At 37.3% G+C, this 16,684-nt stretch overlaps 1 protein-coding gene across 3 annotated transcripts in view; it reads left to right on the top strand.

Annotated features, from left to right (window-relative positions):
• LOC141550458 (lysosomal alpha-glucosidase-like) overlaps nt 1-16,684 on the top strand; it is a 66,271-nt gene that overhangs the window by 35,708 nt on the left and 13,879 nt on the right. For all 3 annotated transcript variants that reach the window (XM_074281134.1, XM_074281132.1, XM_074281133.1), the window contains 3 exons: nt 10,342-10,473; nt 15,399-15,509; nt 16,182-16,295. In XM_074281134.1, coding sequence (XP_074137235.1) covers nt 10,342-10,473; nt 15,399-15,509; nt 16,182-16,295 — 357 coding nt within the window. The remainder of the gene's footprint in view (nt 1-10,341; nt 10,474-15,398; nt 15,510-16,181; nt 16,296-16,684) is intronic.

The following is a 16,684-nucleotide window of genomic DNA, read 5'->3' as shown; positions in this document are numbered from 1 at the left end:
GTAAAAACAAATGGAGTCAGTAATAGTAGGGAGGAAGGAAGAGATGGAAGAATGCCAGAACAGGGAGGGAGTCAAAGACCCCGGGGCAATTGGTACATCCCACAAACTTAATTGTCTGCCCTGTGAACAGTAATATATATGGGTGGTATGAAGAGGAAAAAAATGCTAGAAATCTGAGTTCAAATCTAGGCCCAGACAATTACTATGTGATTCAGAGTGAATCACTTTACCTCTTTCTCCATTTCTTCATCAGTAAAGTAGAAGTTACTTCCAGGGCTGTTCTGAGTATGAAATGAGATGATATTTGTAAAATCTTATGGCACTATGTAAAAGTTAATTAGCGTTCTTTTTTTTTTTTTAATGTTGGCTCTATTCACACCTACAGAGCCTTTGACAATCCAGACTCACCTCTATACCATGATTTCTTTTTCTTTTTTTTAAATAGTATTTTGCTTTTCCAAATACATGCAAAAATAGTTTTCAAAATTCATCTTTGCAAAATCTTGTGTTCCAAATATTTATCCTTCTTCCCCTCCCCTCCAACAGCAAGAAATCTGATATAGGCTAAACCTGTGCAATTATAAACATATTTCCATATTTGTCGAGCTGTACAAGAAAAATCAGATCAAAAAAAGAAAAAAACAAGCAAATCAACAACAACCCCAAAATGTGAAAATAGTATGCTTTGATTTACATTCGGTCTCCATAGTTCTCTCTCTAGGTGCAGATGGCACTTTTCACACGATGAAGATTTCATGGATGAATGGGACATAAATAGAGGAAGAGGTATATATGTGAAAAGTGTATAAAATAAAAAGTATATACAATCTAAGGGAGGCCACTAGGCAGTTTATAGTTATGTGCCAAATGTCCAAAAGGCAAAGCTATCAGTTCAAAGAAGGGTCCAAGGTTCAGAGGAGGCTTGGAGTTGGCTCAACATCTTACCACATTTCCTTATCTTATTCTTTCTTCTAATTTTGTGTTGGCTTTGGGCCATGAGCTGGCATGTCAATATCTTAGCATTGTTTTAACTTGGATTTCTCTAATTATTAGTTATTTAGAACATTATTTTCATATGGCTATTGATAGATTGGATTTCTTCCCTTGAAAAATGACCACTTATGCTTATATAATTGTGAGGTCCTTATTGTACCCTTGGTAGAATTTTTCATTGATAGATTATGACCTCAAGCAAATACCTTAGTTCCCTGGGCCTTTTAGTTTCCTCAATTATAAAATGAAGTGGCTGAGTTAAATGATTAGTGATCCAGCATAGTAATCCAGTATAGTATATGAGTTCAAAAACTGTTGTCATTTGTAAGATATGGTGTTTATCATGAGCAAAAAAGTACAAAATGATCAAGTTTTCCATAAAATGCTATTTTTTGTTGATTTTGGATTATGATGAAAGCAATTCTCCCAAATCCTATATACAAACTATCTACAAAGAGAATCCATGAACCATTCTTGTATTGAATGGCAATTGCCTTTTGTCTTCTAGTTTTAATTATAATGAGAATACCAGAATTAGTATGACCCAATTCCTTTAGTAGTATGTATATTTATTGGCTGTAGGACAAAGATCTTATTTTTGGAGGGTTGGCAGTTAAAAGCCAATACTCATAGGTAGTTTATTGAAGAGATATGCGAAGACACAAGGCTTTAGCATAGGGGGAGGTCCATGCTTTTAGACCTTTAAAAAACTTTTCAGCAATTTTCCATTTATTTTTTCATAATAGCTTTTTACATGCAAAGATAGTTTACAATATTCATCCTTACAAAACCTTGTGTTCCAAATTTTTTTTCCTCCCTTTACCCCCACCTTTTTTCCCTAGACAACAAATAATCCAGTATAGGTAAAACATGCTCAATTCTTCTAAACATATATCCACATATCGAAAAATCAGATCAAAAGAAAAAAAAAAAGCAAACAACCAAAAAGGTGAAAATACTATGTTGTGATCCACAACATCACAAATCTATTGGATATATTAATAAGTTATGATTTTTTTCTTTCCTTCTTTCTCTTCCTCATGTTTAAAAATAATATTATATGAGATGGCTCTCTAAGAGAGGAGGAAAAGATAATAGGGAAAATTATAGTAATGTAAAAACAAAAGATTAATAAAAACTTATTTTTAAAATTTGGACAGTCTAAAACCAATGTGAATCTTGGCATTCTCTGCACCCTTTTGCAAACCTCTTCCATTGTTTATGAAAAGTGGAAGGAGACTACAAAGAACTAAGATCTTTAAAAAATTTTTTTTTTGAGTTTTATGGGTTGCTATGGCCAAAGAATTCATCACAAAGCAGCCATGTTGATGATGAACCTTTCTGTACTTAGTTAGGCTGGTCCTTGGCCAATATGTAGCTTTTTGGATTCTTAGTAGCTGGCTTTGGTTTTTCCATTAGAGGTAACCCTAGCTCTCTAACATACTTATCAAAACAACTAGAAATATAAACAATTTGTAAACTTCTTTGTTTCTGTCTGCATTGTGTGCTGTTTTATAATTAATACACTGTCTTCAGGAAAGAACAAAAGACCTAGAGTTATAGAATTAAAGCAACATGTTATTGCTTTGTTGAATTTATTTTTAATCATATTTGCAGTAACACCTACTTAAAATAACCTCCTTCCTATATTTTGTAAATAGGTCCCACATCTTAATAATCAGAATAATTGAACTAAAAGGTTCAGAAAATTTGTGATCCCTCTGTACTTCTTGTTTGGGTTAAAAAAATACAACTCTAAAGGTTCTCCTTCATATAAAGTGCCTTTTGTTCATAATTGTATATGATTTGCTTATATGATGATCTTTGCAAAAGATGTAGCAAAAAAAATAATTTGATATGATGCTTTACCAAGATCAGATGGAGAAGAAAACAGGAAGGCATGTGCTTGTGAAAGGATTGGTCAATATTGTGAAGGATATGAAGGATAAAGAGGCCAATAGAAAGCCAATTCCTTACAAATCAGGGGGTTCTTAACTGTATTTGTGTTATTAACTCCTCTGGCAGCCTAGTGAAGCCGATGTGCATGCCCTCTCAGAAAGTGTTTTGTTTTGTTTTTAACTCCTAGTTCAAAGAAATGCCAAATTTCAGTAGAAGTTTGAGAAAATAAAATTGTATTTTTCTATTCTAATTTCGTAGACCCCTGGAAATTTATTTCTTGAGAGTCCATGACCTCAGGTTAAGAACTTATAAATCATAAGGTCCTCTATCTGCATTTATTTGTGGATAATTTTTTTGTATCAAGCAGATCTTTGCAGAGTCTCCTAAATGAGATCTGTAATCCCTCAAAAGAGTTTAGCCCCACTCTCCACACAGGAAAAACCAAGTGGATGAAGAGGCTTGCTGTCTACATTCTGATCGCAATATATTATCTATAGCTTGGAAAGACACTGTATATGCACAATGGACTGAGCTCATAATTAAAAAGAAGGAAGAGAATTAGTCCTTACTGTAGGTAAGATTGCTGTTACACATGTCCTGCCCTCAAGCTGATTAGTGAAGAAAAAAATATATAGGAATAGTCATACCACAACCAGAATAAATTAAGTAAGGGAGATCCAGAAGCTGTACTGTGAAAAATTTCAGGATGCACAGCTCACATGGAATGAGATGGGGAACGTAGAAGGTTTTATGAAAGACATGGCATATGAGCTGATTTGGGAGGGATAGAAACGACATTGGTAGATGGAGAAGGAGGAATGAGGTAGAGTGGAAATATGGAATCCCCATATTTCTAGGTGTGCAGAGTAAAAAAAGATTAAGGCTATTGTCTGCTCATTTTGAGGGTTATTAAGAAAAAAGAGGGAACATTTATGTACAAAGCCTAAAACTCAGATTTGATCCTTAGCATTTCCTAGAAAGGTAAAGTTGTAGAAAAGGAAAGTGACTGAATTGATATTTATGGTAAAAGAAATTTTCAGATAAATCTTGTTTAAAATTAAAGATGAAAGGGGAAAAGAAGATAGGTAAAATTCGGAACTTTCGTCATCTGGGAAAAGAGAAGATAAATGAAAGGAGGCAGGGAAAGAAAAACAATTTGTAAAGTCAGAGAATTTGGTGTTGGATTGGGAAGGATAAGATAGGAAAGAAACAGATTGCTGTACACAAAACAAACTGTAGGGACCTACTGTTGCCTTAAAATGTTTTTAAAAAAAACTTAATGATTTAATATCATTTTTATTTACCAAAGCATCCTCTCCTGATTCCCTATAGAGAGAATTATCCTTTGTAAAAAGGAGGGGGGCAAGGAAAACAGAGAGGAATAAGAAAGAGAGAGTGAGAAGGAGACAAAGAGGAAAAGAGGGAGAGAAATGGAGACAAGAACAAGAAATAGAGAGAGAGCAAGATAGAGAGAATGTGTGAGAAAACAAGAGAGAAAAGAGGGAGAGAAGAACAAGAAAGAGAGAGGAGGGAAATAAGAAAAAAAAGAGAGGGAGAAGGGAACAAGAAAGACAAAAGAAGAGAAAAGGATAAGAAAGAAAATGAGCGCAAAAAGTAACAAGAAAAAGAGGGGAACAAAGCAGAGAAAAGAATGAGAAGAGAGAAAATAGTGAGATAGAAGATCAAAAGAGTGAGTGAGGAACAAGGGGGAGAAAAAAGGGAGAGAGTAATAAAAAGAAAAAAGGGAGAGAGAAAATGAGAGAAGAACGAGAACAAAAAAAGAGGGAGAGAGCAACAAGAAAGAAAAAGGGAGCAAAAGAGAATGAGAGAGAGAGAAATAGGACATAAAAGAGCAAGAAGAACAAGAAAGAGAAAAAGAGGGAAATAGAAGAATAAGAAGGTGAGTAAGAGAGGAACAAGAGAGAGAAAAGAAGGAGAGATGAACAAGAAAGATATATTTTCTCTTTATTCAAGTTCTCCCTCCCAGCTCCCCAAAATCTATCTGTGGAGCACAGATTAAGAATCTGTTTTTGGATTAAACTTCTCTAGAAGTCAGTACAGGCAAAATTCTCATTTTGGGGAATTTTTGAAAATAAAATTCTGAATATACAAAATAATATAATCTCAATGAGGAGGAAAATAGGGAACTGGGTAACCAATTTAGATCTTTTTTTAGGGTATATGCAAAAGTTAGAAGCAAGGACAGGAAACAGAAGATGAATGTGAACATGGCATGATACTATAGAAAAAATGTTGGGGGGGAGGCAAAGCCCAGAATGATTTGAGGCTGGCAAGGGAAGCTAGAGGCAATAAAAAGTCTTATTTTAGTTATATTAGGGGATGAAGAGAATCAAAATATGGATAGGACTGCTCTTTGGTGTAAATGGGGAGCCCCTTTTTTATTTTACTTCTGACTTCTTGTGCTAACTAGAACATCCTTTGTAATGGAAATGACACATAAAAAGAGCTAAATAATTTAAGATCTAAGATAAGTAAGGAGATTGTGAGGGAGCACCCAGTTGCCCTTGATGAACTCAAACTCCTTCACCTTTATGAACTAAATTTTTAAGTAATGAAATAACTAGTCAGTGATTACAAGGTCCTGGTGAGTGATAGTTGAAAGATGCTGGAAATCGGAGAGGTACCACAGGACCGGAGAAGATCGTACGCTACGCCAGTTTTCAAAAAAGGGATTAGAACAGAATCTACAAGCAGAGGCCAGGAAGCGGGTGTCCGTTCCAGTGATATTTTGAGAATGGGTCATTAAAGAGACAGTTACTGGACATCTGAAAAAGGAAACAAGGCTACGAAAGCCAGGATGGCTTGGTCAAGAATGAGGCATGCCAGAACAGACACAGTTCCCCTTTGGGTAAAGTTACTGAGCCAGTGAGAGTCAGCATGGCACAGGGGAATGGGCAGTTGCCCTGGGAGCCAGGAAGAACTGAGTTTTTGTGAGCACGACCAAGAGAACATTATACCTATTAACAACCAGATGATCAACAGTGATGGCCTTGGCAGTGAGACTTGGGATGGAAAATGCCCATCACGTCCTGAGATAGAACTATGGAGGCTGAATGTGGATCAAAGCATAGCAGTTTCAGCTTTTTTTGTTGGTTTTCTTCTTCATGATTTTTTCCCTTTTGGTCTTATTTTTCTTGCACAACATGACAACTATAGAAATTTGTTTAAAAGAATTGCACATATTTAACCTATGTGAGATTCCCTGCTGTTTGGGGAAGGAGAGTGGTAGGGGAAGAAGGGAGAAAAATTTGGAACACAAAATCTTAGAAAAATGAACGTTGAAAATCATTTGTATTGGAAAAATAAAATACTGTAGAACATTTTAAAAAAAGAAATGAATAGCAAAAACAAACAAACAAACTGAATTTTAGCCCTACCTTTGAGACCTACTGCCTGCTTGACCTTGGGTCAAATCAGTTAACCTTCCAATGCCTTATAAGACCAAGTTTGGCCCCACAGAAGAGGGATGAGAAGACATTACCTCAACTTCCTTGTAGAAGTGGGTGTCCATAGCCATGGAAATAGCATATAATATTAGAGTATGGTTTTTTTTTTCCTAATGTGTTGATTAGCTTTGTTGAATGTTTTCTTCTTTTAAAAAAATTCATTGTTGTACAAGAAGACTCTGTGTATAGTGAAAAGGAAAGGAATGAAATAGAGGAGAAAATGTAGGTGTTGAAAACTATTTTTAGAAAGAAATATAGGTTTGGATCTCTGGAGAAAAGTTGAGAGTAGAATTCTACATTTTGAGATCATTTTAATTAAAACAGGGGGGATCAATGAAATCACCAAGGAAGAGACTAGAGAAGGGGGGAGGCCTGCCCTTGAGAGGCAGGAGTAATAGCTCCTGATCATCCTTCCCTAAACTTAGGGTTAACTTGGATTTATTGAATTATTTTATCAAGCCCACGTAGTTCCAGGTAAAAGGTATAAGTAATTAGCCCATTATTCATGAATGCTACATTTCTATCTGAACTCAGAGCATTGTGTTCATTGTCAAATTTGACACTTCTTCCATTCCCATGATGCTGAAAAAAGTCATTCTTCCCTTTTTTCTCCCCAAATGTTACTGTCATTTCTCTCTAAAATCTTGTCTTGATTGCTGCTTGCCTTCATTGAACAGTGATTATTTCACTAAGGCCCTGGCCCTGTTGATAAACAAAAGTTATCTAGCTGATAGGTGCTATTCATCCTTAAGCTCACATCCAGTGCTGATGTCTTTTATTTTTGATAGTAACCAAAAGTTTCAATTAAACAAATATTAATAAGGCATATAAGTAACAATCAATCAACAAATATTTTTAAGCACCTCTTCTACACCAGGCAATGTAATAGATATTGGGATTTTAAAGATAAATTTAAACAGTCCATGCCTTTTACTAGGGAAGACAATATATTTATATGAAATATAAATAAACAAATATTTGTATGTATTGTATATTTTATATAACCATGCATATTTGTTACATATAAATATATTATTATATATTATACATATTTATTATATAAATTATACATAATATATGTATAATAAATCTAAGGTAAATAGAAGGGTATCACTAATAGCTGAAAGAACCTTCGTATGGAAGTTAGGCCTTGGACAGAATTTTGAAGAAACAAGAAACGCCTAGAGGCTGAGGTGGTGGGGGATTTCATTAGAAATATGGCAGTCAGTAGGAAGGTTCAAAGATGGAAGATTGTGTGTCATGTGTGAGGAGGAGCAAGAAGGCCAATGGCTGGATGATAGAGTTCAGTCATGGATCATTGTATGATAAAATTTAAAAGTTATGCTGGAGGCCTGGTTGGAAGTGCCTTTCAAAGCCGAATACTAGGACTTACATTGACGACTAGAAGCCATAAAGGATCATTAGCGTTTATTGAATAGAGAAGTGACATGGTCAGATTTATACTTTAGGAGAATCATTTTAGTAGCTCCATGAGGGGTAGTTTGGAGAAGAAAAAGTCTAAAATTGCGGAGATCTTTGTATTTGTTTTGGTGAGAGAGATAAGGTGCTATTTATCAGGATCATGGCCCTGGGATAGAGAGAAGGGAAAATAAGAGCTCTTTTGGAGGTAGAATTAATATAACTTAGCAATTGATTGGATGTAGATCAATGAAGGAGAGGGAACAAATAAGGATGCCTCTGGTTACAAAGCAGAGTGGCTAGTATTACTCTACAGAAACGGGAAATGTGAAAGGGAAGTGATGTGATAACTAGAGTTCATGCAGGAGATTAGGCCTGGATATATAGACTTAAGAGTCGTCTGCTTGGAAAGGAGAGAGAAAAGGGGCCAGGTCAGAGCCTTGGGCAAGTTTAGTGGGTGGGAGATGGATATTGACCCAATAAAAGAAACTGATAAAGAAGGAAAAAAGGATTTATTAAGGGGCTGGGGCATTGTGCTAAGTGCTTTACAAATATTATCTTTTTTGCTTCTCACTGGGAAGAAGACACAATGATTAGCCCCATTTTACATTTGAGGAATCTGAGGCAGTCACTCTGCTAGTGACTGTCTGAAGTTGAATCTGAACCTGACTCTTAGGCACCCCGTGTCCAACACTCTTATCTATTATACCACCTTTTTCATAGAGCCTTCCCTTATCCCTCTAATTGTTTATGCTCTTTCTCATCAAATTATCCTGTATTTACTTCTCTATGTATATGTCATATCCTTTCTCATAGAACATAAGTCCCTTGAAGATAGGTAGTAGGAGATCCAAGAAAGGGCAGGGTCATCTAGTCTAGTCGGTGAGTCTCCTTCATGGCACAGATGGGGACACTGAGGCACGGAAAAGTGAAAGTTGCCCAGGTTGTGAAGAGCCATGCCAGGATTCCTACCAAGGATGCTGACTCCAGACCCAGGATATCTCTCTATCTCTCTATTGTACTACATTGGCTCAGCACATCAGAGAGTGGCAAGGAGGTCAAGGAGCATGAGGACTTATAAAAGATCCCTGGGATTCAAAGGCATACTGAGAGGATGATGAACAGAGTAAGGGGATGGAGGCAGTGGACGCAAAAGTGTAAATGCAGGAATAAATTTAGCTAAGCAAGAGGAAGGAAGAAAAAAGACGGAGAAGGACATTGGAAGGTTTAGAATAGTGAAAGAAAATTCATGTCATCCTAAGAGTTAGAAGGAAATACAAGGTCATCTATAGTCTAAACTCATCATTTTACAGATGAAGAAACTGAGGCAGGGGAAGGGCAAGTGAAGTGACTTAACAAAGATCAGACCCATTGTAAGCATCAGAGGTGGTGTTTGAATCCTGACCCTCTGACTCCAGAGAAGTGTTTGTTTGTTTGTGTGTAAAATCTCATACATTGAAACACCAGTGCCCATTAACAGGCTTAAACCCAGTTCTGACTGAAGTGGAGATTTCTCTTTTCCCTTTGTCTGACCTGGGCAGGTTCACATCTCCGCCTAGGACCCCTGTTCCTGGGAGGGAGAAGTGTCACTGTACTGTGCCACACTTGGGGCTGGTCGTTTTTCGGCCATATCCTCCTCCTCCTCCCGACTCTGTCTGGGGTTTTGTTGGCACAGGAGCTGGAGGGTTTTCCATTCCCTCTCTAGCTCACTTTACAGATGGGGACGCTGAGGCAGACAGGGTGAGGTGCCCAGGCTCAGGCAGCGGGTAAGTGTCCGAGGCCTGAGATGAAGCTTCCCGGCACTGTGCACTGTGCCATCCCGCTGCCTACACTTAGCACGGTCACCAAGGGACTTCCTGCAGCTCTAACCTGCTCGGCACTACTGGCGGGTGCCACTTTGCCCTGCCCGGTGCTCTCTCTGTGGTACCCCATGGCCGGCTTCTCCTTTCGGATGTCCCCTTCTCCACAAAACCTGAAATGGGGTCATCTGCTCAAAGGGACGAGGCAAGAAAGGGGGAATTGAGGGCCTATATCAAGACAAAATTACTTAGGATTTTGGCCCTTCTATGTAGCTGGATGTCTTTTTCAAGAGTACTCTAGTGCAGTAGTGTTCCTTTCAAATAGAAAAGGGGGCCCCTTGATACCTCCACCCTAGTGAATTTTTCTTTTCTTTTTTCTTTTTTTTGGGGGAAGGGAAAGAGGGTGGAAGGAACAGAAAATTAAGCTTTCCTAATTGAAATAAAATGATTTATTTTAAAAAGAACACTGTTGTCGTTGAGTCATATCCAATTCTTTGTGACCCCATTTGGAGTTTTTTTGGCAAAGATACTGGAGTCGTTTGCCATTTCCTTCTCCAACTCATTCTAGAGCATGAGGAAACTGAGGCAGACAGGATTAAGTGACTTGCTCAGGGTCTCCCAGGCCCAGCATTCTGTCCCCTATCCTACCGAGCTGGCCAAGAATAACTTTGTGAAGTACAATGGTTTATCCAGTCCAAAGAAGGACCAAGAGGGGCAGGGGTGGGTTTGTTTGCAGTCTACTAATGTGCCTTTTTTTCTGCTAGGATGCTCAGTGGAATGATATTGACTACATGGAAGGATCTCGGGATTTCACCGTTGACCCAGAGCATTTTGGCACACTCCCCCAGCTAGTGATGGACCTTCACAAGCATGGGCAATATTATGTCCTAATTGTGGTAAGCTGACTTCCCACCTGTGGAGGATTAGGGCTGCTCTCCTTTCAGGGAGCTCAGGGGACCTCCGTCAGAAGAAAAGATCAGGCTGCTCCCCCTTTGTAAGAAAAATAACCTGATGCTATTGGCACATTCCCATCTACTCTTGGATAAAGCCCAAATCAGTTCCCTGACTGTGAGCTGGAAGAGATCATAGATCTTGGCACAGAATTGGTGATTAATAAATGGTTCCCAACTTTTTTTGTTCCATAAACTCTTAATTTAAAAAAAAAGTGTTAGAACTCTGAATAATGAGTATTATATTACTCATAATGTTTTAGATTTATTCAGTAAGTGCTTAGAATAACTACAATAACTTTTAATTTCAAAAGCTCCAAATTAAAATTTATATTATGTAATTATAGAAAATAAAATTTCATTCTATCTTTAATTATGATAATTTATAGAAATATAAAACTCAAATTATAAAATAATATAAATATTTTATGTAGAACATTGTTCAGGGATTGAAAGAAGTCAAGTAAGACCTTATAATATTTGTTGTTAACTGCAAGATTTTATTAATTTTCCTTATTTTATCATTTTTGTTGAATATAAATAACATTTTAATGAAAAATGTTGCAACTTATAAACTCAATTTTGATGTTGGACTTTTTTATTTGAACAAGATTTTGCAGTACTTGGCTTATAAGCAGGCAAACATAGTCTTAAATCTGGGTCCATATTGAATTAATTTATTTTGATTTAAAACTAAAATAAAGTGAAAATACTTGCTTGCACAAATATGTGATAGATAGCAAAAGAATTGCATAAATACTTACTGAGAGACGGAAGTTCATTTTTTAAATTTTAGCCACCAAAATAACTGATAAAAATGAATAGTGATGAGGTCCTGAGTCACTAGGTGGAATTGGCAGACAGTCTGAAGTACTGGTAAACTTACTCCCTGAGGCAAGCAGAGAAGGACACTGGTGGGGATCAGTTCAACCTTATGGTCACATCCTCTGTGGAAGTTATGGGTAGCCCTGCTTTGCAAATTTCTTCTAGAAATCCATCCCTGGCTCATGCCATCTTTGCTAAGCCCTTTTTGAGTCTGTTCAGCATGGTGTGGTATCCCCTATGCTTCATGGTGTCTTTCTCCTTCTTATAGCTAGCTCCTCTATGGATCCTCTATGGATTCAGCCTGCCAGTTAATGACATATTTGCATCTCATGGAACATTTCCTTTTTCCTGGTTAACTGTCAGTTCCACTAGGGAATTTGAGTTTTCCATCATTAATTATTAAAACCCCTTTCCTTGCTAATTATATGCTCTCCCAACCTTATTTCATGTTTACATTCCTAATGTTTTTTGTACCTTTTCATTTAGCTGTCACCTTTTTCCCTAAATAAACCTTCCTTTCGCCAAAGAGAATAGCCATCGTGAATTCTTCACATGACCGAAACCCAACATTTGGTGCCAAACCTCAATATTTTGTGCAAATCACTCCCCTCACTCTCATCATCTGGTGCTTGAAACTCAATCTCATTATTGCGTGTTGAACCTCAAACACATCAAATAACTAGTTATAAAGTGAAATATTTATTTTTCTTCTGGCTAAGTGCTATGTTAAATGCACCTAATGCATTAATTGTTTTATTTTTAACAATGTTTGTAGATAAATTAGCCTTATAGATCTTTTATAGATCTATAAATTATAGATAATTATAGATGGCATATTATAGATTTATTTATTATAGATTATAGATCTATATCTATATTATAGATCTATTATAGATCTTTTCAGACCTCACTTTCATCTTTTTTTTTTTTTTTTTTTTTTTTTTTTTAACCACTGGCAAAACAGCTCCACTCTTATAGAAAATCTATCAGATTTTTGGCCAGTATTGATCAGTTCATTTAAAGTTCACCATAAAGACTAGTAAAATAATGGAGAATAATTTAAAATTGAAAAACAATCTTAATATTACAATGAAAGGCTATATAAGGTTGTTTCTGCAGAATATTTGTGATGGTCCATGATGTTTTTGAAATGACTTGTAATATATATGCAAGTGATCATTTATTTGCTGAGAATTTTTCTTCAAGAATACAAATGGTCACAAGGTATTGGTTGAAGAGGATCAGGAGAGCAATTCCTAGTTTGAGAGGCCCAAGAAACATGTGACAAAATCACAATGGCATTCTCTTTGCCAGAAAAGACTAAAAGTCACAAGAAAAAGAGACATGCTTTTGGAAAGGGCTGACTTTTATAGCTTAGAGGGAAGGGGGAAGATAAAGGTGGGATCTAGGGAGTAACAAGGATGTGTTCTGAGATGTTGAGACTGTCCCAAAGATAGTCTGGGAAACCTGAGTTTCCCATCCAGGTTGAACATTGAAAAAGCTGGAGGAGCTCCATCTTTTCATCATTCTGTGCTTAATGAGACAGTCTGGGAAGTTCCCACAAGGTTGTTTTAGCTCTCTTTAAAGATGCTAACTAGACAATCTGGGAAACTGACCTGACCACAATTTTCTAAGAATAAGTTAGTTTATGATTAAGAAGTATGATGTATACAACTGATGAGGTTTTACAAGCATCTGATCCTGTTAGGAATCAGTTTGCACTCAAATGTTAAATCTTTGTGATAGTTTGAAAACATTTTGATGACAGATTGAGAAAAAAAGCAAAAACTTGTTGCCCTTAGTCCCAAGTGCTCAAAATGTAACTGTTGTATGAATACCAAAATAATTGTGCACATGATGAAGATGATTTCAAATCATTGAAGAAACAAACCTGTGATGTTTCAAATATGCACATGTTTGTTGACACAGAGAGAAAAATATATTCATAACAGGATTGGGCAATTATTTACTGCTTAAGGCACAACTAAAGAATTTTTAACACAAACATCATTAACATTGTCACGAATGCATTAGGAACTACTGAATGGAAACCACCAGACTATTTGACTAAAGACATGTGAGAGACCATTTTGTCCCACATTTTACAGAAGAGCCCTGAGGCTCAGGGAGGATAAGGTCACATGGGTAGTATCTTAGAAATGATTAGTAATCAGATCTTTTGACTCCAGAATCAGTTTACTTTCTGTAGTAGTATGATACCTCCCAAAAGCAACAGTGACTGTCTTAATGCCATAAGGAAATAATTTCTCTTGTGATAGGAAGAGTTAGCTGACCTTCAGAGAACTCAGTCACCCCAAGCAGAATTAATCATCCTCCCTCCCACTTTCAGGAAAGAAATATAAGTAGCTTTGTCCTTGCCTTCATGGGAACATAGACTTGAGAGGCTTTGTCACTAATTAGCTGTGTGATCTTTCACTTCTTGGTAAGAGGAAATAACATAGACTTGTCACAGGTCTTTTCTACCTCTTGAATGCTATGGTTCTTTTCAAGCCTTTGCTTGTCTAATATGAAATCCTTCAATTATAAATAAATAAAATTCCCTTAAGATAGAGCCACTGCTAGGATTTGAATTTTTAGGATGTAACCAGCTTCTTTTTATGAGTTTGCCCAAGGGAAATACGACACATTCCTTGCTTTTCCATTTCCCCTGTGATCACCAATTTCAAAGCTCGCCCTTCCAGCTAGTTTGGGTGGTTTAGGGATTTCCCCAGCATGCTACTTTTCAAAAGGAAAACACTCAATATTCTTCTTGCACAACTGGAGTTCCAGCCAAGCCTTAAATGACTTGTATAACCAGAAGCAAACACCAAACAGGGAGCCAGGAGCTGGTCAAGCAGTTTGCTCTCATGACCCCAGTGTTAACTGGATTCATGGGCTGAAAACTCATAGCTGATTTAAAGCAGGTCATTTCTAGATTGGAATTCTCTTCTGTTTCAATCTCTTTGGGCATTCAGGCAACTTTCCTATTGCTCCACAGTACCACGATCTACCATGATCCTCATGGGAAGGAGTGCTTAAATATAAAGATATTTTCACAGATACTTAAGTAATTGCATTCTTTCTTTAAAAAAAGTTTGTATTGATATCTTTTTCCCCTCCCCCAGATTCTGTACCTCTTCTCAGAAGGTCATACCTTAAAAAAAAAAAAAAAAAAAAAAAAAAAAAAAAAGGAAGGAGAAGAGTAACAAGAAAACAAAAATAATTTAGTAAGACATCAGTCTTTGTGTTTGGGGTTCAATCATGTCAATGGACTTTGTCTTTGGTAAAGGTAGGTTTATAGAGGAGAAGAGGTTACAGGCAAGATGAAGAGATACAACACACATCAGAAATGGTAAATATGAAATAGATTTGGGAGAGCAATAGGTTACCAAGGAAAGAGATTTCAACAATTAACTATGGAAAAGACAAGTTCCCTAGTGGAACTCCCAATCCAGTAGAAAGGAAATACTCCATGAGGTGGGAGTATACCCTTGATTGACAGGCTAATTCGTGGAGGAATTTAGCATCCTAAAAGACTATAAGAAGGAGAAATCACCATGAGACATGAAGAAGGGTGAATAGAATGATACCATGAGACAGAACCCTAACGGCTGACCCAAAAGGGATTCAACAAAGATGGTGTGAGCCATGCACTGATTTATGGGGAAATTTAACCTTGGGGGTTTGACATAACTTGGATTTCTGACTGGACATAGCAAGGGGAGGTACCCACCACCTCTTCAGAGGGCGGGACTATAAGGTTAAACCGATTCTCGAGAGGAGGCTCCTTCTGTCAACTTCACTTAATAACCCAGGACCTCAACAAGACTAAACAATACATTGAAACAATACAGACATCATATACAGGGCTCTCCACTTAATTCATTCTTCTAAATCAGGGAAGCTGTCTTCTTTTCAAGATAAGGAGAGTTAGCCAGTGGACTCTCTGTAGCTTCCAGACTGATTATAATATTCCTTTTTAGAGCCAAGATTTCTGCCAGATGTTGCCCCAAATTGTAACTGCTGCTTCCCAAATGTCTTTCCAGGATCCTGCCATCAGCAGCAGTCAGCCTGCTGGCACTTATGCACCTTATGATGAAGGTTTGAAAAAAGGGATCTTCATTAACAACACCAACGGGCAGCCATTGATTGGACAGGTGAGAGAAAAGCTGCATTTGATAGGTATAGAACATAAATAACGCTCAAGAGATGGGCTAGTCCCAGATTGATGGGAAATATCTGGGCATGATTAGGGAAATTAGTGGTGCCAGTGGGGTTACTCTGTAATCTTTAGACTCAGTGTGTGATCTCTCTCATATATATATATATTTGTATATATAAAATTGGCTAAAGTGTTGGGGATAACACCTAGCTGCCTTAGATATCAGAATTTCACTATAAATCTTGACTGGTTTGATGCTTTTCCCCCCAAAATAGTAGCTGATTTAACATCCTTCTTTCTTCCCCTTTCTGCTTCTGGAGCACACAGTTTGATGGAATAAGATTGTCTAAAGCTCTGCTTGACCAAAAGAATATGCCCTAGCACAAGGGTCTTGTCAATCTTGTGTCTTGGACCTCTTGAGCATTATGATGAAGTCTATAGACCACTTCTCAGAGCGATGTTTTTAAATGCATAACAAAATAAAAAGGAGTGTAAAGGGAACCAATATCATAAAATACAGTTCTCAAAACATTTTTAAAAAACAACTTGCTAGGCTCCATTTTGAGTACCTCTGCCCTGGGGAGAGAAGGGAAGTGGGTTAAAGGGTAGAGGACCGTGGGTGTTTGGGAGAAGGTATTTACTCTTGGTTTCATGGGCTGTGTGGTAGGTGTGGCCCGGTCTCACTGCATTCCCTGACTTCTCCAACCCAGAGACGCATCAGTGGTGGCTAGAGAACCTGAATGTATTCCACGCCAAAGTTCCCTTTGATGGACTCTGGATTGTAAGTTTCTTCTCCTTGCATAGGGCAAGGATTCCAACCTCTTCCTCACCATCCAGCCCTGGTAGGCTATTAATGCTTCAGCACTGTTAAATAATAGTGCTTCTGCCAGAGGAAGGGCATATTTCAAATAATTGGAACGTTTATATCATTTCTATTAGCCTTTGTCTAATTTGAAATCCTTCATCTAAAAATAAATGAATGAAATCTCCTCATGGTAGTCACTCTGTGGCTTTAGGTCTCTAGAATGTAACCCATCTTTATAGCTTTAGACCTTATACCTTTTACATCTTTATACCTGCTTGGCTGCAGGTGCCTCTGTGTCCCTTACTGAGTATTGTTACCCCAAAGAAACCTTAAGAGGTCCAAGTCAGGGGTAGCTAGATGGTAAG

The sequence above is a fragment of the Sminthopsis crassicaudata genome, chromosome 1, assembly GCF_048593235.1.
Source record: "Sminthopsis crassicaudata isolate SCR6 chromosome 1, ASM4859323v1, whole genome shotgun sequence".
NCBI classification, from domain to species: domain Eukaryota; kingdom Metazoa; phylum Chordata; class Mammalia; order Dasyuromorphia; family Dasyuridae; genus Sminthopsis; species Sminthopsis crassicaudata.
Note: the sequence above shows the minus strand (reverse complement) of the source record. Positions and strands in the feature narration are given on the sequence as shown.